The sequence below is a fragment of the Crotalus tigris genome, unplaced genomic scaffold (assembly GCF_016545835.1).
Source record: "Crotalus tigris isolate CLP2741 ecotype Arizona unplaced genomic scaffold, ASM1654583v1 scf7180000018030.5226217, whole genome shotgun sequence".
Lineage (NCBI taxonomy): Eukaryota > Metazoa > Chordata > Lepidosauria > Squamata > Viperidae > Crotalus > Crotalus tigris.
This window is the reverse complement of record NW_024096786.1, coordinates 1,403,308-1,430,828: the sequence shown is the minus strand read 5'-3', so window position 1 is coordinate 1,430,828 and position 27,521 is coordinate 1,403,308. Positions and strand designations below refer to the sequence as shown.

At 36.3% G+C, this 27,521-nt stretch overlaps 1 protein-coding gene across 5 annotated transcripts in view; it reads right to left on the bottom strand.

Annotated features, from left to right (window-relative positions):
- Positions 1–22,990, bottom strand: part of ADGRG6 (adhesion G protein-coupled receptor G6) — a 96,859-nt gene extending 73,869 nt beyond the window's left edge. For 2 of the 5 annotated variants that reach the window (XM_039346808.1, XM_039346811.1), the window contains exons 1-2: positions 18,626–18,806; positions 14,590–14,687 (exon numbers count right to left, since the gene is read on the bottom strand). In XM_039346808.1, coding sequence (XP_039202742.1) covers positions 14,590–14,687; positions 18,626–18,651 — 124 coding nt within the window. In that variant the 5' untranslated portion in view covers positions 18,652–18,806. Of the gene's footprint in view, positions 1–14,589; positions 14,688–18,625; positions 18,807–22,516 lie in introns of those variants that run through there. The other 3 variants (XM_039346810.1, XM_039346809.1, XM_039346812.1) reach the window with 3 other exon arrangements.
- Between the last annotated feature and the right edge of the window lie 4,531 nt (positions 22,991–27,521).

Sequence of the window (27,521 nt, the reverse complement as noted above, 5' to 3'; positions counted from 1 at the left end):
TATGATTGCAATTTGGGCACTCGGCAATTGGTGCACATTTATGAATGACAGCATCCTATGGTCACATGATCATCACCTGCAACCTTCACAGCCAGCTTCCAACAAGCAAAGTCAATGGGGGAGCCAAAAGGAAATTGCAAATTACTGTCACGTACTTAATGATTGCAGATAATTAATTTGACAACTGCAGCCAGAAGTGACAAACTGACATAAGTGATGCATGGTCATATAATGTTTCAATTTATGACCATGTTGCTTAGTGATGGTTGCTGGTCCCAATCATGGTCTGTAAGTAAGGTCAAATAAGCAATTCCTTCAAAAATTTGCTCCAGGTTTAGCATGATTTTTCTTTTATTTTGAAGTTTTTTGCTAAGAATTTTAATCTTAACTCATAAAATATTCAAGTGACTGTGAATATATATATAGAAGTTGTATCAGTAGGAAGTTAGTTTTCCTTTATACAACCATACTTCCCCAAAAATACAATCTTTGTGAGAAAAATAAGTAGGCCTTGAGTCTTTCTAACCAACTTGGTTTTTTTTTTTGCTTTGTACTTTAATACTAGACTTTTCATTTGTGCCCATTCATTGCTTTTCTTGTCTTCTTTTTCTTGACGGTAAGTTACCTTGTTACTCATAACCTTCTCAGTAGGACTATTTCTTCCCTTGTGGTTTTCTCAGCTTCCAGTTTTCTTTTCCTTGCAATAAAGTATTTTGTTCCTATCAAGTTCGTCCAACATGGAGGTGCCCTCTGAAACGCCTCTGATGCCAAAGACCTATTTGCCTTAAGAGCTAGTTGCTTGAAAAAATTATGTATGTCTCTAAATAATCAGAGATTACAAAAGTTTTCCAGGATGATAGCATATATATGTGTTACTTTTCCTGAAAGAAAAGACTGAACTGTGAAAGAACAAGTTGTAAAAGCAGAACATATTTTTTTAACTAGAGTTGGGGCCCTGCCCTGCCTGTTTCCCTTGATACTTTGGTTTTCTGCCAGTGAAAATTCAAGTAGAAGCACAATGCATTGACTAACTCAACCCACATCCATAGTTTTTGAAGAGGTCATCCTAAAGGCAGAGTAAGGATTTCCCTCGGAGGAACAGGTAGTATGAAAATCCTGTGTTACACCCAATATTATTTGAGAGTATTTTCATTGGCATTCATGCTATAGGTTTTTACAAATAACAAAACTCAGTTGCTAATACAAATCTTAATTTCATGTTTGTATAAACTAATTACATTTTTATAAAACAATTAAAGCTCAGTAGACTAAAGATGCTTTGATAATTTATACCCAATAATGTTTCACTAAATAAAAACTAAACACGCAGGAAAACATTGGCCTATGGTTCCATCTTCATTTCCACCTTCTGCAAATTAATTTCATTTCGGGGTAATTTATTTTCAAACGTTACTGCAGGGGAAAAAAATCTATTCTTTCTTCAAACTGCTCTGACAATATCCTTAGTTAGGCTTAGGCTGTATTTTAACAATGTAGTAGCTCAGCTTCTTATAGACTGCATATCAGTGTATTATAAGCTTATTATAATACTCAAGCGTGCAAGAAAAATAATGGCAGAAATTATGACAAACAAAATCCAATATGAAACAAGAATTCTATTCTGTACAACGACATTCTTTTTATGAGACTAAATGAGACTAAATCTGATACAACTCTACCCATGTGGAGATGCATAATCATGAAAACTTTTAGGAGCTAAAGAAATGTGAATAATAAGACCCATTACTGAAGGCAGGTTTGCAATAGTGTTAATTTTTGTGGTTGTTGAACTGAATATAGGCTCAACATATATTTTACCATTTTAAAAGAGTTGCAAAATTATATATCTATTTATTGGCATGACTTCTTATCAAATTTATTCTAAAACTGAGAAGGAATTAATGGGATAATCACACTTCATTTTAACTTCAGTTTAAAGTTAAACTGACACCACATAGAACCGAAATAGAAAGCAGACATGAATAAGGTATTGCTTTAAAAATGGCAATTTCTTATTACCCAAAATCCCAAATAGATAACTTACAAAAGGAGCAAAGACAAAAAACAAAACAAAACAAAAAAACACCTGTTACAATTCAGCTTGTTTTAATGTCTGACCTACTGGTGCACTTCATATTTCCCTCTAAAACTGCAAAACTATGCAACTGAATTGTTTTACAACTTCTGAAATGAAATTTAGGACATTAGCCAAAAGGAAATCTCTGTCATGATTATGTATTTAAAAGTAATATAGACAGGAAAATGGCATTTAGTTATCTCTGGAGACATGCTTTAAGGAGGTTTGGAAAGATTTATTGAAGCAGGATAACAAGTGCATAAAGATTCTTGAAATGAATTAGGAAGTGACTTAAGATATTTTAATGTCTTTTCTGAAATCGACTGAACAAATTGTTTTAAAACAGTGTGTCTACGTTTGTAATTTAGCACAATGTTCCTTATCTTGAACTTTAGCACTATGTACAAGCTCAGGATTAAATATACTTGTCATTATATCTCTGGATGAAATACAAATCTGCCTCAGCCATTAATGTTTTTGTCTACTTTTTTTAAAAAAATTCATATGAAAATAAAGTATGTTCTTTCATTTAAAGTTTCCTATCATTTTGGAACTTTATTAGTAGTTTTGTATATGTTACTATGGCAAGTACCATTAATTAGTCCTGCACATTAGCTTCGAGAAATTTTATTGCAAGCTTCAATTCAGGAATGTTGATGGATTTTATCACATGATGTTCTTCAGGTCCTTCCACAATTGTTCTATAGGAGTAAAGTCAGGACTCTGACTCGGTCATTCCAAAACATTAACTTCCTTTTGTTTTAACCATTTTTGTTGTTGTACAGCTGGTGTTTTGGGTCACTGTCTCCGTGCATGACCCACTTACTCTTCAAAGACAGACACCTAGGGATTTTCTTGTACACTTTGTTGGTACAATTCAGAATTCATAGTTCCATTAATGATAGCAAGCTGTCTTGGTCTATAGCAGTGATGTCGAACCTTTTAGAGACTGAGTGCCCAAAAACTGGCCCCGCCCCACCCCACCCCCTGCTCCGCCCTATCCTCCACCCTGCCTGCTCGCAGGGCCACTCACCACCTCCAGGGCCCAGCGCAGATCGCCCAGGAAGCCCAGCAGTGCTCTGGCAGTAATGCCCTCTGCCCGCGCCCTGCAGCATCAATTGTGCATGATGGGGTGTGAGGGCAGAGTCTTGTCTACGCTGCCTGGCTGCCATGTGCTTGGCTGCCCTGCTCTGGGTGGGCCACGCTCAGGGGCGACTCTCTTTCAGAGAGAGTTGGAGAGAAGGGGGTCATGGGGGGAGGCGAGGCTGGGGCAATGGCACATATGCCCACAGAGAGGGCTCCGAGTGCCATTTCTGGCACCCGTGCCATAGGTTCACCACCACTGGTCTAGAGACAGCAAAGCGGGCCCAAACCATTACACTCCTACTACCATGTTTCACAAATGTGATAAAGTTCTTGTGCTGGAATGCAACGTGTGGTTTTTGGCAAATATAATGCTTATTTAAAAAGAAAAACAGTTTAGTTTTGGTTTCATCTGTCCATAGAACAGTCTTCTCCATTTATAACATTTTATCAGATTATAGAATAAAATACAAAAATACAAAAGCAAATACTAGGACATAGTGGGGAAGGAAAGGGGAAAGAAAAGTGAGGAGGAGAGGGGGGGAAAGAAAAGGCATTGACTTATGACTCCCTCTATTGCAGTAGAATAGAGCATTAACATTGATATCTTGATCATACAGAACAGTCTTCCAATAGCCTTCTGGCTTACCCACATTGTCTTTTGCAAACTGTAGACAGGTAGCAATGTTCTTTTTGGAGAACTGTGGCTTTCTCCTTGCATACCATTGATGTTGAAAATGACCCCATCAAGTAAAAAATAAATTAAAATTAAGTTGCAAAATATTTGGGTAAATATTATAGGATTAGTAAATGTAGCCAATAAGTATTAATGGGTGTTAATTGGGGCATATTTAGCATTCTTAGTCTTATTTGTAAAGCACCATTATTGCACCTGCTACTTTATAAAACTTCTCAAATTATTTGCTTAAACAGTCTCAGAATGTCAGTGCAAGCAATAAGCAAATCCAGCAGGATCTTGGGTTGGCATAAAACCTGTCCTTATAATTTAGGAAAACCGTATCTCAAGGGTTGTTTTGCTATCTCAAATTTCCCATGTGCTAAAGAACCATTTCCTGTTTAATCATTCTGTCACATGATAATTGCTTAGAAAGAATTCTTAGATCTAAAGGAAATTCTTTTAAAGACGAAGTGCTTGGAATTACAACCCACACATTCTTTAGAAGTGTTGGAGTGGAAATGGTAAGGAAACGGAAAGACTGGGCACTATGCTTTGTGTCTATGTTCTTTCGTCTGGTTAAATACTGTTTCACATCAAAAATATCCCTTCCAAAAAGTAAGTGTGTGAGTGTGTGCAGGTATGTATGTGTTATATATCATATATATGATTAAAACAGAAAAATACCGATCCATAAGCTTCAGGCACACAAATTAGTCTGCACAAACATTCCCTGGAGTTTCTTCTCCTCTATTTCCTAACAAATAAAGCAACCCATACATCTTTTCAGTTATTGTGTGTCCTTATATTTCAATTAGTAAACATAGTGTGATTTTCACTGATAGTAACTGAAAATTCAAATTATAAATTTAGGAGCAAGTCCTATTCCCCTTTCCTGATAAGATGCTTTCCCTGCTTTAAATTTAAAAAAAAAAAAAAATAGGGAAGGAAGCAAAGTTGCAAGAAATTTGTCCCTTTCACTTACACCCTGCTGGCCTAAAGCCAGCAAGGCACAAGGGTCTTTAGAGTTCTTCACATCACAGTCCTCTGAGGAAAAGAAAAACAGATTATTTTGCCAATAATTGTATACTGGAGGAAAAAGATAACAGGAATAACTCAACTTTGTAATTGTTTTTCAAAAACTGGAGGAGAATAATAATATTTAATGAAGAAAAAGGGGGAACTAATGCAAAATGTTTCACAGTATAATGCAAAGTTAATATATTTATGATAACTGAAAATTAAAGGCACATTAAAATTACTGTTTTATGTCATTTGCAATAATGATTTAGAACAAAATTAAGACTTTGTGTTAGGATTAGAATTATTTAAAGCCTTAATCAGATTATACAACCTTTAGAGCAAATTCTGTTCAGTTGAGGCAATATGGTCATCCATTTAAAAGTTAAACTGCTGAATTATTATACCATCTGTTTTCCCCAGAATATGTTTTGTTTCCTGCTAAATACATTAAACATAGCTAAATTTAGAATTTGGCCTAAACAATAAACAGCAGCAAACATACAGGTCATCTTCAACTTACAACAGTTCATTTAGTGACTGTTCAGTTACAATGGAACTGAAAAATGACTTATGACAGTTTTTCACACTTACGTCCAACGTAGTATCCTTGCTTATCTGGGTGTTGATTGCTGGCAACGAAGTGTTCTAGTCTTTTTGTTTTCTTTTTAGCCTTTTTATTATCTGTTTCAATTTAAATGTTGCTTATCTCTATGTGCCTGTTGATGTTTCGTGTGGATGGCGTGGCAATTGTGCACAATCTGGGGATCCTCCTGGACTCACTATTCCTGCTCAAAGGTCAGTTGACAATCATGGTTAGGGGGGACTTTGCACAGCTTTGTGTTGTGCAACAGTTGCACCCATTCCTAGATCAGGCGAATTTGCTCAGTCACATATGCCCTAGTAGGGTAGTAAGCCCTACTACCAAGGAAAGTAAGTGGATGTATTGAAAGTACATTGGAAGAATATCTGTAGGATAGTGAAGAAGATGCACCAAAGCTAGTATACCAGGAAGGCCTACTGAATACTGGAGAGACCAAACTGGCCTACAAGAAAGACCAAATGAAGAACAGAGAAGAGGCATGGGAAGACAAAACATTACATGGTCAGTGGCATAAAAAAATAGCAGAGAAAACAAATAATAACAAGACCTGGCAGTGGCTAAAAGCAGGAAAATTGAAGAAAGATATAGAGCGGCTAATTCTGGCTGCACAAGACATAGCCTTAAGAAAAAATGCACACAAAGCCAAAATTGAGAAGACAGCAACAGATAGTAAGTGCTACCTCTGCAAAGAAGCTGAAGAAACAGTGAATCACCTGGTTAGCTGATGCAAGAAGATGGCACAGACTGACTAGAAAGGCATGGCAAATAGCAACAATGGTGCATTGGAAGAACTGCAAGAAATAACATTTGTCTGCAAGCAAGAACTGGTGGGACCATAAAATAGGGAAAGTAATAGAAAATGAAGAAGCTAAAGTGTTCTGGGACTTTAGAATTCATACAGACAGGCACCTGACACGTAACATCCCAGGCTTAACAATTGTTAATAAGCAAGATAAAAAAGTCTAGATCAGTGGTTCTCAACCTGTGGGTTGGGACCCCATTTGGGGTTGAACGACCATTTCATGGGGGTCACCAAACAACGCAGTCCACCATTTTTTTCTCCTTTTCCTTAGCTATACTACTCCCTTTTATTCTATTGGCTTTTGAAAGCCAATAGAATAGACTCTTTTGAATAGAGTCTAATTCTATTGGCTTTCAAAAGCCAATAGGAATTGTCCAGGCTGTCTCTGCCCTGCTGAGCCCGCCAAAAGTCCCATTCTGCAAATGGTGCTGCACCAGTTGAGTAGTCCTCGACTTACAACTGGTTGAGTAGTCCTCGACTTACGACCGGTTGGGGGGTTGCAGCATTAAAAAGGTTGAGAACCTTTTCTAGATAGTAGACATTGCAATACCTGGAGATGGCTGAAGGGAAGAACTAGAGCAAATAACAAAATACAAAGAGCTGCAAATAAAAATAGAAAGACTGTGGCAAAAGAAAGCAAAGGTAGTACCAGTAGTAATAGGCATTTTGGGTGCAACCCCAAAACAACTGGAGCACCACTTGAACACCATCGGCATTGACAAAAATCACCATCAGTCAATTGCAATTTGCTCAGAACAGCTTACATCCTGCAGCAATACCTTTAAGACCATCAAGCATCCAAAATCCTTTGGAAAGACTAAATAGGGGGACAAAATGCTTCAAATCCAGTCTGAACATCTGGCTGACTGTGTGAAAAACCATAATTTATTAACCATGTAAAAGCTTTGGGTGCATTTCATGCCCAGTCTCCATCTGCAATATCACAAATTACTTCCTGCTTGGAAAATTCCTGGACCATCTGGAACAACCATAATAGAATAATTCAAAGGAATAATAGGATGTTTTAGCAATCCCCAGAACTCTCCTTCTCTAGATACAGAATGTTTTGCAAACACTGCATTGTAATATTTGTTTATAAATAATGATTTTGTGAAAATATGTAAAACATTCTAATACTTAAAAGTGGGCCCAAAGTAGTTATTTCTTGCAACTTATATCTGGACATAAATACATTAAAATATATATTAATATAAAATATATTAAGATAAATATTTTATCTCAGGATATTGCCATTTTGCAAATGATACTTACGTTGCAGCATAATTAACTGCAATTGGTATCTAAGCCTCTACATTGATCAAAGTTACACAATCCAGATTTTATAACAAAAAATAGTCTTTTTATTTCAAATCTGGATTTTCTTCTAACAATTTATTTAACATGATTACAAAGACCAAACTTGAGCTGCCAACTGGTTGAATATTATGTCCTCTAATGCTAATATTAGGAACTGGAAATTAACAAATGCAGTAATTCAAAGTTGTGTATGTACATATAGATTTAAACAATTTTGAATTTTTTTACTCATAACTGCAAATAATGCTTTAAAACTCTAATATTAGTAAACGCATCCTTGATTTAAATAATCTATATTAATTGACATGGTTTTCAGGAGGAAAAACACAACACTAAAAAATAGAACTTTCAACACTGGCTGGGTTTAAGTGAACTTTTTTTTTCACAAATCCCATCAAGTTCTTAGGATTCCACAGAATACAATTTGAAAAATCCTAGTTTATTTCACTGGCCATTCAGTGTAAAAGAAGGAATTCTTTGTAGAGTCAGAAAAGTTCTTCTTTGACTCTGAAGAGGACCACACACAAGTATTTCTTGATTAAAAGTACAATGATAATCACAAGAAGTTGACAATAAACAGTTAAGGATAACCTACTATCCTGCCTATAACAGAAAGAGCTACAATGCAATTACCCCTCCTTATATTTTTATTATTTTATTTATTTATATCCTACTTTATTATTTTTACAAATAAATCAAGGTGGTGAACATATAACTGAAAGTGTAATAAAATAAATAAGACCTCCATAAAAGCATTGTTTCTTTTTTCATATCTTCAGCAAAGGCCTACATCATTGGTGGCGAACCTATGGCACGCATGACAGAGGCGGCATGCAAAGCCCTCTCTGTGGGCACGCGCCATTGCCCCAGCACACATGGTCTCTAAAAGTTTGCCATCACTGGCCTAAGGCCAGCCAGCCTGGAGCCACCATTGGGGAGCCTACCATCCCATCCGCTAGACACCCTCTGGATCTCTCCCAATCCTGTCCGGCTACCACAGGTATCACTCCCCATAAGCAACATCGAGGTGGCCACGCCCACCCCGGCCATGCCCACCCAACTGCCATGACTACTTCAGCCACACCCATCCAGTGGCCACGCCCATCCAGTCTGCCAAGCCCACTGTAGCTGCGCCCGCCAAGTGGGCCACACCCACCCGGCACCCAGCGATACAGTTTGGGTTGCAGTTTGGGCACTCGATCTTTAAAAGGTTTGCCATCACTGGCCTAAATATTATACTACTTCTCATGTTCATAAAGTTGGTTTGTAACATGTGATTAACTTTCTATAAAGTTGTTATTTCAGTTAGACAATGTGTTTACCCATCACCTGATTGGAGGTGCTACATTTTATTAATTGTGCTGTGATCATATCAGCATATGTTTAAGGTACACCCACTGAATCTCTCATTCCTTTAAACTTAGTCATGTTTTATTCATTTCTTTAAGGTAAAGTATTAGCTTTTATTTTCCTTGTGGGTGGATGAAGTAGGAAAAGATGGAACTAATACCTGTCATAAATTGAAGGCTTCTTTTATGCTGTAGATTTTTTCCTTTTTTGAAAGCAAGCGGTTTCCCAATTAGAGTGACAAAAATAAAGATTAATCAGTTTTACTGAAGGAAATATGCAGCTCTGTAGTGTAGATGAAACAGGAGAAGATTTCATGTTTCAATTCTTTTTTCATAGTCAGCAGCAACTCTTTCCACTCCTGTTGACTTACAGCTTATTTCATCTAGAGACCTGTTTATTTCTAATTAGCTTTTTGCAACATGGTACCCTCCATATCTGTTTGGACCATAACTCCAGATTTCTCAGTCACGGACCTTTCTGATTAAGAATTTTTTTGCTTTGGTTACTGCTCACGTACAGGTTACAGAAAAACTGCTCTAACTTGATTTACAAGGCACTGGTGATCATTAATTAGTATGGAAGCAAGAAAAAATTAAGCCAGCACTGAAGATCTTTGAAGTTGCAGAAAAGACCAGATAATAGTTATTAAAATTCAATTTTCATTTCTTTTGAATAAAAAATGAGGATTATCAATCTTTGATAATCCTCATAATTAGTGCTCAGTATTTTGCACGAAGAACAATTGACAAAGAAAAATACATTATTCTTAGCATACTTTTTCCTTCTAGAATTGGCACATCAAAGTCACATACACATCTTAAAATTTTAAAATCAGCATATCTTACTTTTTCACATATTTAGATCAAATGACTTGTTTTCCAATTTCTAAATATCTGAGGTTTTTTTTCTTCAGGTATTTGATTAGTTGTCCTCACTAATATAGATGACCATTTAATGACCATTTAAAATTATAATGGACCTCCCCAAAAAATACAGCCCAGTTCTGAAGTCCCCCCATAGTCATGTGACCACATTTGAGCACTTGGCAGCCAGTCCACATTTATGGCTGTTTGCAGTGTCCTGTAATCACATGACTGCAATTTGCAATGTTTTTTCTGAAAGTGTTTATTTCTAATTTTCAGTAAACCTTTGGTATAGCAAGCAATGGGTTTACTTAATGATCATGGTCTTCACTTACTAACTGCCACAAAAAAGGTCGTAAAATTGGCTTAGTCACAGTCTGATGATAGACACATCTTACAACAATTATGGCCAGGCTCCGTTATGGTTAAGTTGAAGGACTACCTGTATTTGAATTAATGATTATTAATTCAAAAGTTAAGCTAGTCCTTAACAAATAGAAAAATGTGTAATTTCCAATCTGTGCCCTTGCTACAGGAATAGCTTTCATATGTGTAAGAATAGTATGTTTTTTTAATTAACGAAACACTGAGTGTCCTGGTGGTGATACAGTCTTATTACTATTTAATAAGCAGGCCTCTTGGTTTTACAACTGCAAAAATAATTGCAACTTATGTATGATTAATTAGGAAATTCAATATTTGCTATCTATTGGGGAAAATATACTGATGTGTCCAACTTATAAAACAGTTTGTAGATATTTCAAAAGAACTAATGAAGAAATTGTTAGGATTGACTAATAGGGCTATGCAAATATTTCAAAAGATGAATTTCAAAATGCATAGAAATGCAGCTGAAGTATCTGTTCCTGAAGAATAAAGACAGCCACCTGTTTCCCAGGGTTATGCACCTGCTTCAAAAGCTATTCCCAGCTCTATTTAGATGAATATGCATGTACAGCTACTTCTCCTTTTTGGGAAAAAAAAATGAAGAGAAATGTCTGTGCATGCCCACACATCAGACAGATGGAAGCAGTTTCTGAAACAATTGTACAAGAAAGAAAAAAGACATAGCTGCTTTGACAATGTGGAAAGTGCTATGTATATAATGCACATATTCCAAATGGATCAGTGGTATTTTTTCTTAGGATTTCCTAAACCAGTGGTTCTCAACCTTTTTAATGCCGCGACCCCCAACCGGTCGTAAGTCGAGGACTACTCAACCGGTCGTAAATCGAGGACTATTCAACTGGTGCAGCACTGTTTGCAGAATGGGACTTTTGGCGGGCTCAGCAGGGCAGAGACAGCCTGGACAATTCCTATTGGCTTTTGAAAGCCAATAGAATTAGACTCTATTCAAGAGAGACTATTCTATTGGCCTTCAAAAGCCAATAGAATAAAAGGGAGTAGCACAGCTAAGGAAAAGAGGGAAAAAATGGCAGACTGCGTTGTTTGGCGATCCCCGTGAAATGGTCATTCGACCCCAAATGGGGTCCCGACCCACAGGTTGAGAACCACTGTCCTAAAAAGAGCTCAAAAAATTGAAAACACAATGCCTTAATATCAAATCCCATTGCAACATTAAATTTTCTTATACTAATATTTTTAAATATTTCTTTTATTTAAATAACTTTAAAAATAAAACCCATGTCCAAGCAATAGAAGGAACCAGTAATCCCTTGTTAAAATCACTTCCATACTTACCATTTGACTTGTATTTAGCTCTCTGTACTATAATCCTAGGATCTTCTAGTTAGGAAGCAAATTACTTAAGAGCTCCATGTGCCATAGGCACAATGAACAGGTTCTGTGTGCAACAATTCTAGAGGGCAATAGGTGAATTTTTAACCTCACTTCAGTTACCGGTTCTAATCCATTGCTCTATTATGACTAATCATAGGGCTGGCTCTGGGCAATGTGGCTGACTCCATTATTACTATTTTTTTAAAAAATCCCTTTCATAGCTGGTTCAAAATTGTACAATGTTTATTACATCTACTGCATTCATTACCAATGTACCAAGACAAGTGCATTATTACTTAAATTAGTATTTCCAAACATTCTTGCATAAAAATAGCTTCCTATTTTTAAGTAGATTTTACTTAATTTACAATACTGAGTGCATTGCAGCATTTGTACTCATGAAGCAATTTTATGAAAATTCAGGAGCTACTATTTCTGAAATACTAAAGTTCATATCTAATTATAAAATACTATGAAGATTCATGTCAATATTATTCTTTCATACTCTGATATTTTGCATAGTCTTTCTAACAGAATACCAACCAAACTTGCAAATTCATTACCTGAATATTGAAAGATGTATAGACAGGGAGAGTTAAACTTGTACTAAACTCAGATTTAAAACAATAAGTGGTTGATGTTATTGATTTGCCCTTCGAAAATGAAGTAGTAAGATAATACCATCATGCAAGCTAATTAGATGCTTACTGATGGTGAACTATTCACTACTTTACCCCTCTATTCCTGTGTCCCGTGTATTCCCACTATCTAAACTGAAGACAGAGGCAAGAAGTCATCTGGAGTTTTTTGCTGCATTGCTGAATGGTTCCTTAGCACCCAACTCTACAAAAGCCATTAGAAGCCTTGAGTATCCATTAATTAAGAAGACGATTAAAAAAGGAGAAAAAAAAATCAAGTTAAAACCTAAGTAAAAATATGAAGATCCCGCTCGTTTTGACTAAGCCTACTTTTCTCTTAAGGGATTAAGTCTACACTTTAGAAGTACTCTTTGACCATGGGCTGTCACCAAGATGTCACATATGGCAGTTGTGGAAATGTTTCACAACCATGCTTGATGTCACAACTGAGTTGGTCATATTAATAGTGGCTGACCAAGCTGTTTTGACTATTGCCACAATCCCTATATATTGAAGTATTCAGAAATGTCAAGTGGTGCAGCATCTAGATTGCCAGCTAGCACAAGGAACAGATATCAAATGATGACTTACCAAAATATTGGAACTGCTTGCCAATTGCTTCCAGAACACAATGTAAGATGGTAGAGTTGACTTTTTAAAGCTGTATTACTTTTAAGGCCTAACCATCCAAATGCATGTTTTTCCTCATTAAAATAACTGTTCCAGTATTAAGGTCTGCAGGAGAAACTTAGTGAAGATGGCCCAGGCTATCAGAGATCTGTGGTTCTAAAAGGAGGAGAGAACCTTAGCCAGTATTCCTTCCGGATTATGGAACACATTCCTTCAAGTGTGGCATCTGGCTCCAGACTCTTCAGTTTTCAGAAAATATGGTTTTTACCATGGTTTTAATAGCTATTTATTGATCTCAAAATCTGTATGTCCTTTTAAAGACCCTGAAGCTAAACTATTAATGTTAGCATAGAAGTGTTTCTAAAGTTCCTTTCAGTTTTAGCAATTGTGACTAGATGTTTTCTTATGTCTTGCCACTGGGGTAAAATTATTTGAATTCTCCTATCTGGACTATTCCACCAGTAGCAATCATATTCCTCCTGCTAATAGTTTATTTCTATCTACCACCTATTGAACTTATTCTGCTCTTCCTTGTGCAGCATTTTTTGCTATTGTTGTCTTCTTTTTTTGTAAGATATTTTATTATTTTTTTATAGTTACAAATATTTCGTGTTTAGTAAACAACGTGTTGTCTGGGTCCACATATTTAACTTAATACATCTTCTGAATAGAAGGAATTTATCTGTATCAAAAGCAATTCCTTCCTTCTACTTCTCAGAGCAAGTCATGTCCCCTCCCAGGCTTCACTAAATCCAATTTACTATTTAATAAACGTTTAAAGAAAATAAAAAAATATTTTCCGAAATAAATTTCATAATACCCATGACAGCAATCATGAAGAGACAGACTGGTATGGTTACTTATTTATCATTGAGCTCTACTTAATTGCAAATCTAATCCAAACTATGTACACAAAATAGAGGAAGCCTAATTTTCCTCCATTCTTCTGTTTGTAAAAAATATAACCACACCTTCAAAGAAGTATTGGCAGAGACTCACAAATATCATAAGGTGACAAAGACTAATAACATCAAAGCCATAATTAAAGACCACTCCTATCAGAACATCAGAGATGTGCCAAAGAGGGAAATTCACAGTTTGTTTTCTTCCTTTGAGGTGATTTGTTTTCCTCCTTCTATATTTTTATTGTTTCATAAAGCAGTAAAATTGATCTTACTCTGTGGAACAAATGAAGCTATACTTTCTATTCACAACATACTTTTAGCAGATGCTTCACAAAACTCAACTTCTTAAATGATACTATTGTGTGTGCAATTCATATTGAAAGAAACAATGATTAGATTTATAGGTGATATTTGTGGTAATTAAGTATGACGTTTGTTCAATTCCTGTTGCACTGAATTTTCTACACTAAGTACTAATATTAATGAATTGTTACAGCTGTTGTCAAATTCTGTTTCTAGCACATTGTGCAATAGCACACAAGATTGTATGTGGTGCACTAGGAGATTCAAAATGCACCACTGGCTGCCACCCCCTATTACTTGGGCATCTGATCTGAAAATTGTACCTTAATAATTTGTGAAATGTAACTCTTAAGAATTAACAAGGAAAAATTAGGATTACTGATGAAGTAAAAAGCATCCATCCAAAAATATAAATGCATATATGATGCAAAGGTTTATACTTGTTTTATTAATATAATGTCTTAATAGTATAATAATAATATAATTATCTTCAAATAACTTTGCAAAACTTCCATAAAACCAATATAAATATTGGTTAGTATTTTTAAGGATTTATTAAAGAAATATTCATGGTATCTTACCTGAAATCTTTATGCACAGAAGACTGAGTATGAATAGAAAAAATAAATGTGACTTCTTTTTCCACTGACAGCACCACATCTGAATCTCATATGACATCCTATGGAACAAGGAATGAGAAAAATATAGATACCTCTTTAACATTCCTGGTATTACAAATCTACTTTTTCTTCAAAGAGTTGCTTTCTTCAATCTATTTCTTCTTGCATAGTATATTAAATACTTGAGGTATATATATACACACTACTTTGGGAGTGCATTTCATGAATAGCAGCTTTATTCTAAAACATTTGGAGATCAGCAGATAACTTTCTCTGTTTTAGATAAGAAATAAGTAATAGTATATATATATATAAAAAATTGATTTTATTTCCACAGGCAACTTTGGGCAGCTTAAAACATTTTAGTTGTATAATTGATAGCTATTATTACTTATTTCTTATCTAAAACAGAGAAAGTTATTTGCTGATCTCCAAATGTTTTACAATAAAGCTGCTATTCGTGAAATGCACTCCCAAAGTAGCATCATCTGAATGGTACTGAAAACAAGTAAATAAGTTACACTTAAATTTACCAAATCTAAGATCTTTTTCCACTGATTTAAAGAGGTAACAACAAAATTGGATATAAGACTGGAATAGCAATATAAGGTGCAGTCCAAGTGTAAAATTGTGCTTGTGTTTCATCAGCCAGTGGATTAGTGGAAGCTTTGCTAGATCACCTAGTTTACTGTAACGTACAGGGGAAAAACAAATAGTTATTCTGATATTAAAAACGTTGACTTAATTCTAGTTACAACATTAAAAGTCACATAGGGATGATAGACTATTCTCCCTGTTTCTCTTCTGTGCATCCAGTGAAGATTTGGGATCAATCCTTCTGTCATTAGAGCACTTTTGTACATCACTGACTCTTTTCCTTTACCACAACTAAGAATTCTAGGACACAACACATTTCACAAAAAAGGACATGAAAATGAAAATATCTATATTATTACAAATGGGATCATAGGTGTCGCCATTCTGTCTCACATCATAGACAGTCTTTGAATATGGTAAATGCAATATTTGCTTAAGGCTAAATATATCATGCAAACTGGATTACACTTACAAGAATCAGAATCTGGAACCAAAGGTAGTCATCATTACTCATTAATTGGTATCTCCACAAAATAGGCACGATCATCATTACCAACAGGGAGGAAGAAGTTGAGATGAATGTACTAGTCCCTTTCTTTAACTTCCTTTTGTACATCTAGATTCAGAGATAGTGTACTCTAATTGGTGATTATTGCATGATCACTAGTATAGGAATTACCTCACTGCAGGCAGGCCAGGAAAGAATCGCACTATGACTAATTAGAGAGGACAGCCAACTGTTTGGTTTACTCCACTGGGGTATCAGACCAACTGCTCTAGGCTGACCTTAGCATCACTGCATCTATTAAGGAAAAAGCTATATAACAACGAGTATGTTACTAATTTAGGTAGAGCCAAGGAATATTTACCTTTTGCAGTTTACTCCAACCTGGGCACTATGCAGTTTCTTCATTATTAATGGTACTTTACTTGTTTAAAATTATATGCTGCCCATTTCTAGGCTGTGTTTTCAGATAGTCTTAAAGATCACACAGCATGGCATAACTTGGATATCAGCTGATATGGGGAGGGGGACTTTGGAGCTAGGATGGCAAGGAAAGTTGACTGGTTCAGGGAAAGCAGCATGGGTGCCCCTGGGGTTACAGATAGATTGTATACTGCTACCACAATGTAAGAAAATCTACATTGTGCTCCTTTTTAGGTTCTGTACCCACAAGTTCATTTAAAAAAGGGCATTCTGACTAGATTATAAAAAGCATAGTTCAGCAACATCTGAAGAACTGTACGTTCTCTGCTTCTGCTATATGTAATCAAAAGGGGAAATGAATGGACAGGCATTGATGACATACACTACAGAGATGGAGAAAGAAAAAAATTTTTTTTCTGGTTGACTCAGTTGTATCTTGGACAGCCCTCCTTTGCTAAAATAGAGTTTGACTTTGAATCTGAGTTTTAATATTTCTTCCCAACATGTAACAACAGGGTTTTAAAGTTGATTTCACCGATTTCAGCGTAAAGCTGTTTTAAAGCCTTATTGTCATGTAGGAGCTATATGTCTGTGGCCAATACTCATTAACTGCCTTTTGTAATATATAAAATGAGATTGCTAATTTATTAAATACCATCAGCCTATATTAACCCCATATTTGTAACCATCAACATTAGAGTACTTATTTTCATCAGATTCATGAGAATTGTGCCTACGTGAGAAAGGAAATATGAAGCAAATCAAAGGCAGTACTTAAGTCTTCTTAGAACATCTGAGTTTCCTCACAGGCTGCCTAATGTCCTCCAGATGCCTTACCTCCAGTTCCATATGTCCTTCCAAAATTATGAAAGATCTAATCTAAAACATCAGTAAAACAAGAAGTCGTTTTTGAGATTATTCTCTGTGTATGGAAAGTATCTCCTTTTGGTTTTTCTTTTCAGACAAAAGCAGCCATTTTACAGGGAACTTATATTTGTAATCCAACTTGCTCTTCCCTAGATAATGGCACGGAGATTTTCTTACATAGATCAATTCCTTAGAAAGGACAGAAAAATGTCTATGTCTTTTAAAGGTAAATGTACAAACGGTTTCATTCTAGTTAGAAATTAAATTACATGATATTATTGATTTTTCATAAATAAGTAGCTGATTAATCAATCACATTGTTCTTTACTGAAAAGTACCGTATCTTAAATTATCAAGTCCGAAAGTGACTCAGCTTTCTGATGAGCAGTAACATTAAACTTAATGGTGATCCTACACTACTTCTTGCTCTCTGAAATATAAAAAGCTCTTTGATGAAGCCAGACACTCTAAAATAACCAGATTAGCACACAACAAAATGATTGTCTTGCATGTCAATGCAATTGCAAATAAATCCTTGCTAAAATTTCTGAAAATGAGATACCAGAGATCCATAATGAATGGTTAATAAATGAACACACATATTCTGAATTCTTTACTAGATGAAGAAGTTTGTCTTTATATTTCTTAGCCTCATTTTTTCCTATATATGTATAATACTGAAATAGACTACAGAGAGTCTAAGAACATTAATTAAGAAAATATGGCTGAGGAAATCTTTACATTTTAAGGATGGCCTGCACTATGACCCAAATTATGTAAATAAAAGTATCTTATCTATCCATTAAAAAAAAGCGGTCAATAAACTATTATTCCACAGCTATAATTCTCAGTTAAGCTAAATAGTGCAAATACAGACTGCATTTTGAATATCAGAGGATCATTATTTTCAATCAATCCTACTTAAAGAGATCTTTTCTCACTTTGAAAGACAAATTATGCCTATTAAAATTACTCTAAGTTCCTGGAAATCTTATGTATATATAAGGTAGCCTTTAACAAATATGTTATAGCAGATTTACTATTAAAACCAAAAATCACACACACACAAACACACAGATTAAAACCTAGGTATAAAGTCAATTAAAATTACCAAGAAATATTTTAAGGCTACTGAAAATAAGAGAGTCAATTAATCCTCTAATTTTACTCAGTGCTTAACTCAAATTATACTGGATTTACAAATATAAATGTTTGGAACTCAGTATATCCCTGGAACTAATCCCAATTCAAAAAGAAATATTTTAAGTACATTTCTCCAATTAATGTTCCTTCTCCCCGATCCATTCTACTCCCCTCCAAACATCATTTTGTTTCTTTTAGATGGAAACATTTTTATTTTTGATCTCTACAGGAATCTTTTTATATCAGTTTAAATACGAAGTGATCAGAGTATGTATCCAGAAATCCATACTGAAATCTCTTAAAGAAAATTTGTTTTGTAAAAATGGATTGAAAAATCCTCACAGTTTGAGCAGATTGAGTTCTGGCAACCAGATATATTACATTGCTCAAACAAGGCAATTAAACTCTATTTTCTGGATTGGAACCTTTTTAACATCAAGTCCACCACAGGCTACAACTTACAATAATTTTAAATACAGCACTCCCATTTTGTCTTTTTCCTCATTCCTCTCCAAAATCCCTTCTCTTCCAATCTGCTGCAATATCTCCCGGGGTTTGTACTGTAATATCCATACGTTGATCCTTCTATCAGCTATTAGTATTGTCACAAGTATCTATCAGAGGTGTTTTTCTTCTCTCAATTGCTACCACTGCAGCCACCAGTGACCAACTGTGGTTCTTAGACTGCAAAAAAAGACAGGGGTGTCAAACTGCCAGCCTGCAGGCCAGTTGCATTATGCAGAGACCGCGCCCACCCTAGCTTCAGCAATGCGAAAAGTCATGATACGTCACAACATGTCAAGTTTGATACCTGTGGTGTAAGATGTGTATAAGCCATAACAAAGTTCAGCAATCAGGTGAAACAGGGGTTCCCAACCCCCCGTTTGTGAACCAGCACCGGTCCATGGCATGCCAGCAATTGGGCCGTGCAAACAAGCGAAGCCCCATCTGTGGGATGCAGGCAGCATGCAAAACCATGCCTCCTCCAGTCTGTGGAAAAACCTTTTTCCATGGAATCAGTCCTTGGTGCCCAAAAGGTTGGCCGCTGAGATAGTACACAGTTCACGTTATTCTCAGCAAAACATGAGATTCACTTAGATGCTGTTGTTAAGGCAGGGTGCATTTGGTTTAGTAACCTGTAAGAAGTTTGGAAGGAAGGAAGGAAGGAAGGAGGGAAGGAAGGAAGGAAGGAAGGAAGGAAGGAAGGAAGGAAGGAAGGAAACATCCAAGTTCCATTAATATTTTTTAATAGCTAGAGTATTCTGAGTATTATGGCTGTGTTTTAAGGTATAGTCCATTAATCTAAAAAAATATGTTCTAAACCCAACATGTACATAGAATTCCTATCTATGGACTTAGTAGATTTCCGATGTTTTATTTTTTCCCAAGGTATTCTGAATATGGAGGCATAGGCTGGAGAGATAGAGTCAGCAGCTGTGATCAAATTAATGATAGGAATAAATCCTGAAATGGGTGTAGTAAGATAATGTATTTGAGGATGCCCGTTATTATTTACTAGCATGCAGAATTCCTTGGAGGCATTATCTTTTATATAAAGTTTGATTATCAATTTTAAATGCTTTCCAATAATAAGGAAAACAATCTACAAGAAAATGGATAAGAGATATCTTGGTTTAAGATGAAGGTATGTAGGTAGGTAGGTAGATAGGTAGATAGATAGATAGATACAAAAAAATATTCTATGAGGGCATCATTTAGACTTACCACTACTTTTAGGAAACTACCATAATTTGCCTTAAAGCGTTGTTTTTGTTGATTACAAGTGGCAGTAAAAATGTATCCTTGAATATCAAGGCAACTGAAATTAATCATTAATCTTAATCCTCATTATTTTAACATACATATATTGCTGATTAAGCAATTTGTAAGGCAGATGTATTATAAAATCTAAAGGAATTAGAGAGATGTTTAGCACTACTGTGCTATCAACATGACGTAGTGCTATAGAGAGTCTATACAACTCTCTAAAATGGCATGCAACAAAGCCTGACTTTGGAAAGAATAATGAATAGAATGAGTTATAAGTTTCCATGGTTTCATTCATATAATTATGACCTTGCATGACTACCCATCAGAACTACTAAAATTCATGCAGCTGCCTACTAAAAATGAAGTTTCAGCAAAGAGAGATCATGCAAATAAGGATTTCCTCTTGAATACCATTTTTGCTGATTATTATAAAAGAATATACAAAAAATACTGTCTCAGTTGTTTTCTTTTAAAAAAGATGGACTTTGCAACTTCCAAAGTATTTTGGGGCAAATCAGCAACAAATAAAATCAAATGTAACAGAAGGATATTATCATGAGGTATTAACCATTACTAGTGATATTGCATAAAGGATAAACTGCAATTCCGTTCAACTTTTTCACTTCAGGTTTTATAATGAATAATCAGGAATTGAACCAAATTAATTATATAAGTTAATGACAGTGATGTATTGGTTGCACAGATGTTTTTCCATTTAAGCCTAAGGGTTTAACAATTATTATAATGCAATCTTATCTAATTTCACTATCGTAAGATTCTCAAAGCTGACTATTTATTTAATCTATCAGTCAACAAATTGATGAAATTTTATGTACAACTTTCACTTAGCCTATGCACATTTACTTAGAAATCTATAGACTTTTCAATTTAGTTTATTCTCCAAGTGTAACCATATATCAGATTTAGACTTTTTCCTTAATCTATCCCAGTATTTGTAATTACCCCTCCTCACATCATAGTAGTAAGGCACAAAGAAGGACAAAAATAGCATACATTATTAGTCCTCCCTTTCAGTACATCAATTACATTCACAACATCTCATTTCTTACACTGTAAACATCATCTATGCTATTTTGTATCTGCCTGTATCCCCATAACATTCTATCACCTTTTTCTCTTCAGATTGTCACATTCATTTTTCATGGGTGTCGTTCTAGCCATTTATAATTTGTAGTAAAGTTTTTAAAATACTATATGTCTCCATCTTTACCTTTCCTTGCAAATTATTCAGAATAGTTTTATTGTTTTAAAATTGTTTTATATTATTGGTTTTATTATTGTTCTGAGCTCCCAATGCTGGTTAAGATGGGCAGCCATATAAATCTTTTAAATAAATAAATTGGATTAGTGTGATGGACATAGCATAAAAATACTGCTTTTTAGATTAATTTCAGTAACTGAGATTTCTAATCCAAACCAGGCAGACTTTGGGGTAAATTTTTTACAGGAAATACATTCATAAAAATGATCCTCTGGAATTTGCTTTATTAAAAGTTCCTAGGTACTATAAATAAAATGGGACAATTTATTTTCAAAATGATTTCCATTATTCCTTCCTTTCTGGCTCACAACTATGTATTTTCACTTGACACTTAGCAAGTATCAACCCAAAGCAAAAGTAATGAGCATCTTTAGTCACTATGTAATATTGTAATACTGCACATTCTTGTCTGATAAGTTAGTCCAGCAGCTAGGAAAGTTAAATGCATAATCATTCAAATCTCAATACCATATTTTCTCCCCAAGATAGACAAGAAGCAACCCAGCAACCAAAGAACCATGACAGTTAAAGGTGGTGAATATCTTCCATGATTTCCTGTTCCTCTTTTTGGCAGAGCATCTTTTCCGCTGGAAGTATTTCTTTGTAAAATATTTGTAAAACACTTTACTCACATCTTCTCTCAGATAAAGCTGGGGTTTTTAAACTATGCCACCACCAAATAATATTTAGCTGAGTGAAACTAGGCATCGAAGTTCTAAACGAAAACCAAGAGTAAATGCCAACTGCTTGTATGAACTTTCCATCAAGCTGTATTGCAATCATGTAAGAAAAAGCAAAAATGGGTCCTTATAACTATTACTTTAAATCCACATGTGGGTTCATGTGGTTATTTTAAAAAAACACACAAAAGAACCTTTCCTGTGATCATCAGCTGTCAGCTTTCAAAGAAATCAGATTGAGTTAAGTCTGTTCCATAGGGACTGGGCTTTTTTTTTTAACCTGGTTCTCCCTAAAGCTAGTTTTTTTGGGGGCCCTACTTTTTCTCTGCACAGACGAGTCACTGGCTCTGTCCTAAGGACACATTAAACCACAAACGACCTATCGCATTTAGCCAAAAGAAGTCAAATCACCAAGAAGGAAAAAAAGCAGAGGTAGAGCACCAAATCCTTTGGCTGGAATAAACCGTGCAAGTAAAGTGTAGACAAAGCCCAAACGCGTTCGCTTCTCCGAGGCTGAGAAGGGAACTGAGACTGCTTCGCAAGGTTTTTAGGAAAAAAAAAAAGAAGAGAAGCAAAGCGTGATTCCTTTCAGTAAGGACAAGTGCCGAGTCAGAAACGTACATGTTGTCATTACTTGGTTTCAGTTAGCATCCTCTAGGGCGGGATTCTTCTTTTTCCCCTTTCTCGGTTTCCTTGTGGTCCTCGTCTAGCGTCGGGCTGGCAGAAAAGTTCACGAGGGAAAGTCCATCGCCCTTCGTTCCGCCACCTTCGTTTCGACGCGCAAAAATCTGGGACCCGAACGAAGGCGAGAAAGGCGCTGGGTCTCTTGGCTCCTCCCTCTCCGAAACCTCTTCAAAACTTCGAGACAAACTCGGCTAGGCGGTAACGGTGGCCACCGCAGCAATTTCTCCTGCGCCTTTCTGGCAGAGCAGAAGCCACGCAACCTCGAAAGGGGTTTTCGCGACTCAGCCCCCCCCCTCCCGTTCCCGCCTACTCGGACGCTTCCTGCGCAAGGTCGGAGAACCGAAAAACCTGCGCTGTTTGGGGTTTCCACGTGGCCCCGCGCCCGAAGAGAGAGTCCCCCGCGCGGTTCTGGCTGCTTGCTGCGGGCGGCCGCCTCTCACCTTCTAGGGGCCGGGTTCCAATTCCGAGCCCCACCCCAGAGTGACGGCGGGGGCGGGAAAGGGAGGGAAAGCATCCAAAAGTTTTCGAGCAGCCAGCGCTGCCCTACTCACGCGAATGATTCACGTCGTCCGTGCCCGAAAGCAGTCATTAATTCCAATTAATCTCTTGTCCCTCATACTCGCGAACGCGTAAGTGAGGCTTGCTAAGTGAAGAAAGTGGTTTAAAGAAGTGGCCTTCACTTAGGGCAATCTACAGTAGACCCTCTTTGCTTTCCTTCAAATATTGCAGATAGTGTGTTCCAGTTAACAGGTAGTCCTAGACGTATGACCACAATTGAGCCCAAAATTTCTTTTAAGTGAGACAAAAGTGAGTTTTGCCCCCTTTTACAATCTTTCTTGCCACAGTTAAGTGAATCACTACGTTGATAAGTTGGTAACCTGGTTTTTAAGTGAATCTAGCTTCCCCATCTTGCTTGTCAAAAGGTTGCAAAAGGTGATCACATGACCTTGATATACAGCAACGGTCATAAGTATGAACCAGTTGCCAAGCATCTCAAGTCTGACTACATCAGGGGTGTCAAACTCAATTTCATTGAGGGCTGAATTAGCATTGTGGTTGCCCTCGTGGGGGCGGGTGTGTGTGTGGCCAGGGTGGGTGCAGCCTACTGGGTGGGCATGGCCAGCTCTACATCATTCGGGTCAAGGGTGCCTGTGGGGGCCTGGGCAGGAGTGGGACAGATCTGAGGGTCTCTGGCAGAAAGAGGTGAGACCAGGGCAGAGCCCATCAAGCCGAATATGTGAAGTAGGTGAAGGCCATTTGCTGGCCACTTCCAGGCAATGGTGCATTTCTTCATTCCTCACAAAGGGTGACACCTCCCCAGCATGCACCCAGGGAGCAGGACTGACACGGCAAGGGCTGGTTCCTTGCTGTTTCCAGATGGCCTTGTGGAGCTAAGACTGAATGCATTTCAGCATAGATGGCCACCAGAAAATTGTACATTGGCTCTCGGCTGGCCAGGGCCAAGGTAGCGGGGGCTGTTTCCAGGATGGCTTCGTGGACCACATGAAACCACTTTGCAGGCCGCATCCAACCACCAGGCCTTGTGTTTGACATGTCTGGACTACATAATCATGAGCACATTTGTAACTGTGAAAAATGGTTGTAAATCAGTTTTTGCAGTGTTGTTATAACTTTGAACGGTCACTAAATGAACTGTCGCATTTCTGGTTGCTTGAGTTGAAAAACTTCAAGGGCATCAGGCAATCAAAGGCCATTGCCCCTGGACCTTGGACTTGTAACCTGCAAGAAAAAATAAAGTGTGTGAGTTGTTTTCACTCCTGTAATGCTATGAAAACGAGGCATAATTAAAGATTCCTCATGGAATCTTTTTGCACCTAACTATGATACAAACATGTCCTGACAATATCTTTTTCATGCTGTGCTCAATGATACTGATCCACCTATGAATAAGATGGGATGAAGTCATCCTTAGCTGTACTTGAGTTAAAGTGGCACTCCCCTGTCCTTATCCCAGGGCAGTCTCAATATTTTAACGTTTCTCTAGGCTTTATCGATCATTATTTTGGACAGAAATAAGATTTTGGTGATTTGAAAAATAGGCAATAGAAGGATTGGGAGTGGGGAAAATAACTATGTCAGCATGCATATATTTTTGAAGGGTGGATAGGGAGCACTTCAACTCATATAATAAATCTGAAGAGATTCCATACGATGAGGGATTAAAATATCAAGACGATGCCCCCAACCTGTGACTGAAGCCACGGCCTTTTTATGTGCATGCCATCTTGACTTTTTTGACCCCTAGGAAACCACTGATACCCACTTAATATCACAGAACAACAGATTTGCCTCATTTGATATGAAAATGAGGCAAATCTATTGTTATGCAATATTATATATACATGAAAAAGTAAGCACACCCCCATGTAAAAGGTTTTTTTCCCTTTTTTTAACATGTGGACATACCAATATTTTATCTTCATTCAAATAGTACAATAATGATAAAGGTTGCATAACTGAACACAAAAAACTATGGAAAATTGACTTTGCAATCATTTACTCAACAAAAAAATTAACAGATGTGCCATTTTATTCTATGGAAAAACTAAGTACACTTTTGGTTCTAATATCTGATATTTGGCCCCTTTGGGGCTTTTCTTATAACTGTCAACCAGTCTCTGACATTAACTGGGAAGATTTTTTTTCTCTTCATAATTTTTTTTTAGCTATGCAATGTTTGAGAGGTTTCTTTTGCATGCACTGCCTGTTTCAAATTATCCCACAACATCTTGATGGGATTTAGATCTAGGCTTTGACTTGGCCAGTCCGGAACCCTCTATTTCTTTTTATTTCTTTTTTTATTTTTCAGCCTCGATGGAAATGGACTCACTGGAATGTTTGGGGTCATTGTCATGTTGCAAGGTCCACTTTTGCTTGAACTTCAATCTTCTGACAAATGATTTCACTTTATCCTCAAGCACCCTCTGGAACTATGAACAATTCATAGTGGATTCTTTCCCAAACCATAACATTTCCACCACCATGCTTTGAGTTGGCATAGGCTTTTCTGGTAAAATGCTCTTTTTGGTTTTTGCCAAACATTGTTCCTGGTATCCTAGCCAAATAACCCTGACTTTGCCTTACCTGTCCAGAAGTCTTGGCCTTTGCCTAGGTTTTCATAAGCAAATCTTATTCTTGCCCTGATGTCCTTTCTCTACTGTAAAAGTTTCCATGGAGATTGAATTTAGCGGCTTCTTTCTAATAGTAGACTCGTGCATATCAATAGTGGCACAAGCTACCTGTAGGTGATATAACAACTTTCTGGGGTTCTTAGAGACTTTTTTCAACATTTTGGGATGAACTTATTGGGACATCTTGGCCTGGACAAGTTAGCAGTAGTTTGAAATCTTTCCCATTTGTAGATGATCTTTCAGGTTATTTTAGTGAAATTTTTGATGTCCAATGTTTGACAATTTTGTAAAATCCATTCCCATAATCATTGGCTTCTATATTTTAATTTCTGTGTGTCTCAGAGAGGTTTTTTTTTTCAATCTAGGCATGGTATTCTATACACTTAACAACAAAGAGCAAATTAAACTCAATACAATATCTGAGATTTAAATAAGACGGGCTCCTTCCAGACGTTATTTAACAATATTCTAATCATTTGCCTCTGATCTTCAGCACCTGATTTTAACTTTAGGTATTTTAGGTAATGATAAATGCAGTCATATGTTTCCATTTTGTACTTGTGAAATTTGCATTTATGTTTATTTAAACCACACAATGGAGTAAAACATGTAAATGGTGCACAATAATTCTTATATTACGTACCTGATGATGAGGAAACATCATTGCTGAAATTTGTTGAATATGTCAAAACATTCAAAAGGGTGTGCTTATCTTTTCACATGACTATAGTGGCATCATAAAATTTTAACACCAGATTTTTACCATTGGGTGGCAACCTGGTTGGGAGAGGATGTTATGAATTTGTTGTTGGCAACATTTTTCTTTCCTCCTGCTGTCTCATTATGTTTTCTAGAAATGACAGGATTTCTGCTACAAAAATAAATGATGGCAATTCCATTCATGCATGGCAAACATGTACATGTGCTTAATCTTAATATAGTTAATTAAAATATTCACAGGCATAGTGAATATTGGTTACAGAATGGTTACCTTACATGATGATTTAGTCACATACAGTATATCAAATGCGGTAAGTTTCCATATCATTTTTGACCCAATGCTTTACATGTGAAGAATCTTCAGTGGGAGAATTTTAGCGGGAGTTCTCAAACAATGAGAATGAATGTCTGATTACTCAGTTCCATATTTATTGTGACACAATTATGTATCAGTGTGCATTGTATGTATTCTGGGTGTTGAATTCCAAAAAAGGCCAAGAAAAAAAATTATTGATTAAAATTATTTGCTTCTAAAATAAGACATCCCATTTATGAAATTAACTGATTCCCAATCTGCATATACAAATCATCCTCTTTCAGATACGCCAACTAATTTTTTTTGCACAGAAATATACACAGTAGAGTACACAGCATCTTTTTCCAGCAAAACCAATAATATTTTCGTGAAAAAATACGTTTTCTCTGTAGCTTGTATAAATCCTACAATTGTGGGGTCCTTGGTGCCCTTTGGGCTTGGTTGTTTTCTTGAAGACATTTTATTACCCAAATTAGGTAACATCATCAGTACAATTGTTACCAGACTACTGTATTATTCTAATTTTATTGATGTTTAAGAGTTTATTCATTACATCTTCTGGTTTTTCAGAACTAGCTTCCACTACAGGATATTTCATCCTTTACCATTCATGAATGCCAATAGAAGAAAAAAACCTGTTTGCATCCAACTTTTCATTAAAATATTTTTCTTAACATTTGGCCTTCCAGTACTGTATAACCATCCCTCTCCTGTTCTATATGCCTGAATATTCTTTATAGTTATGTCTGTATAT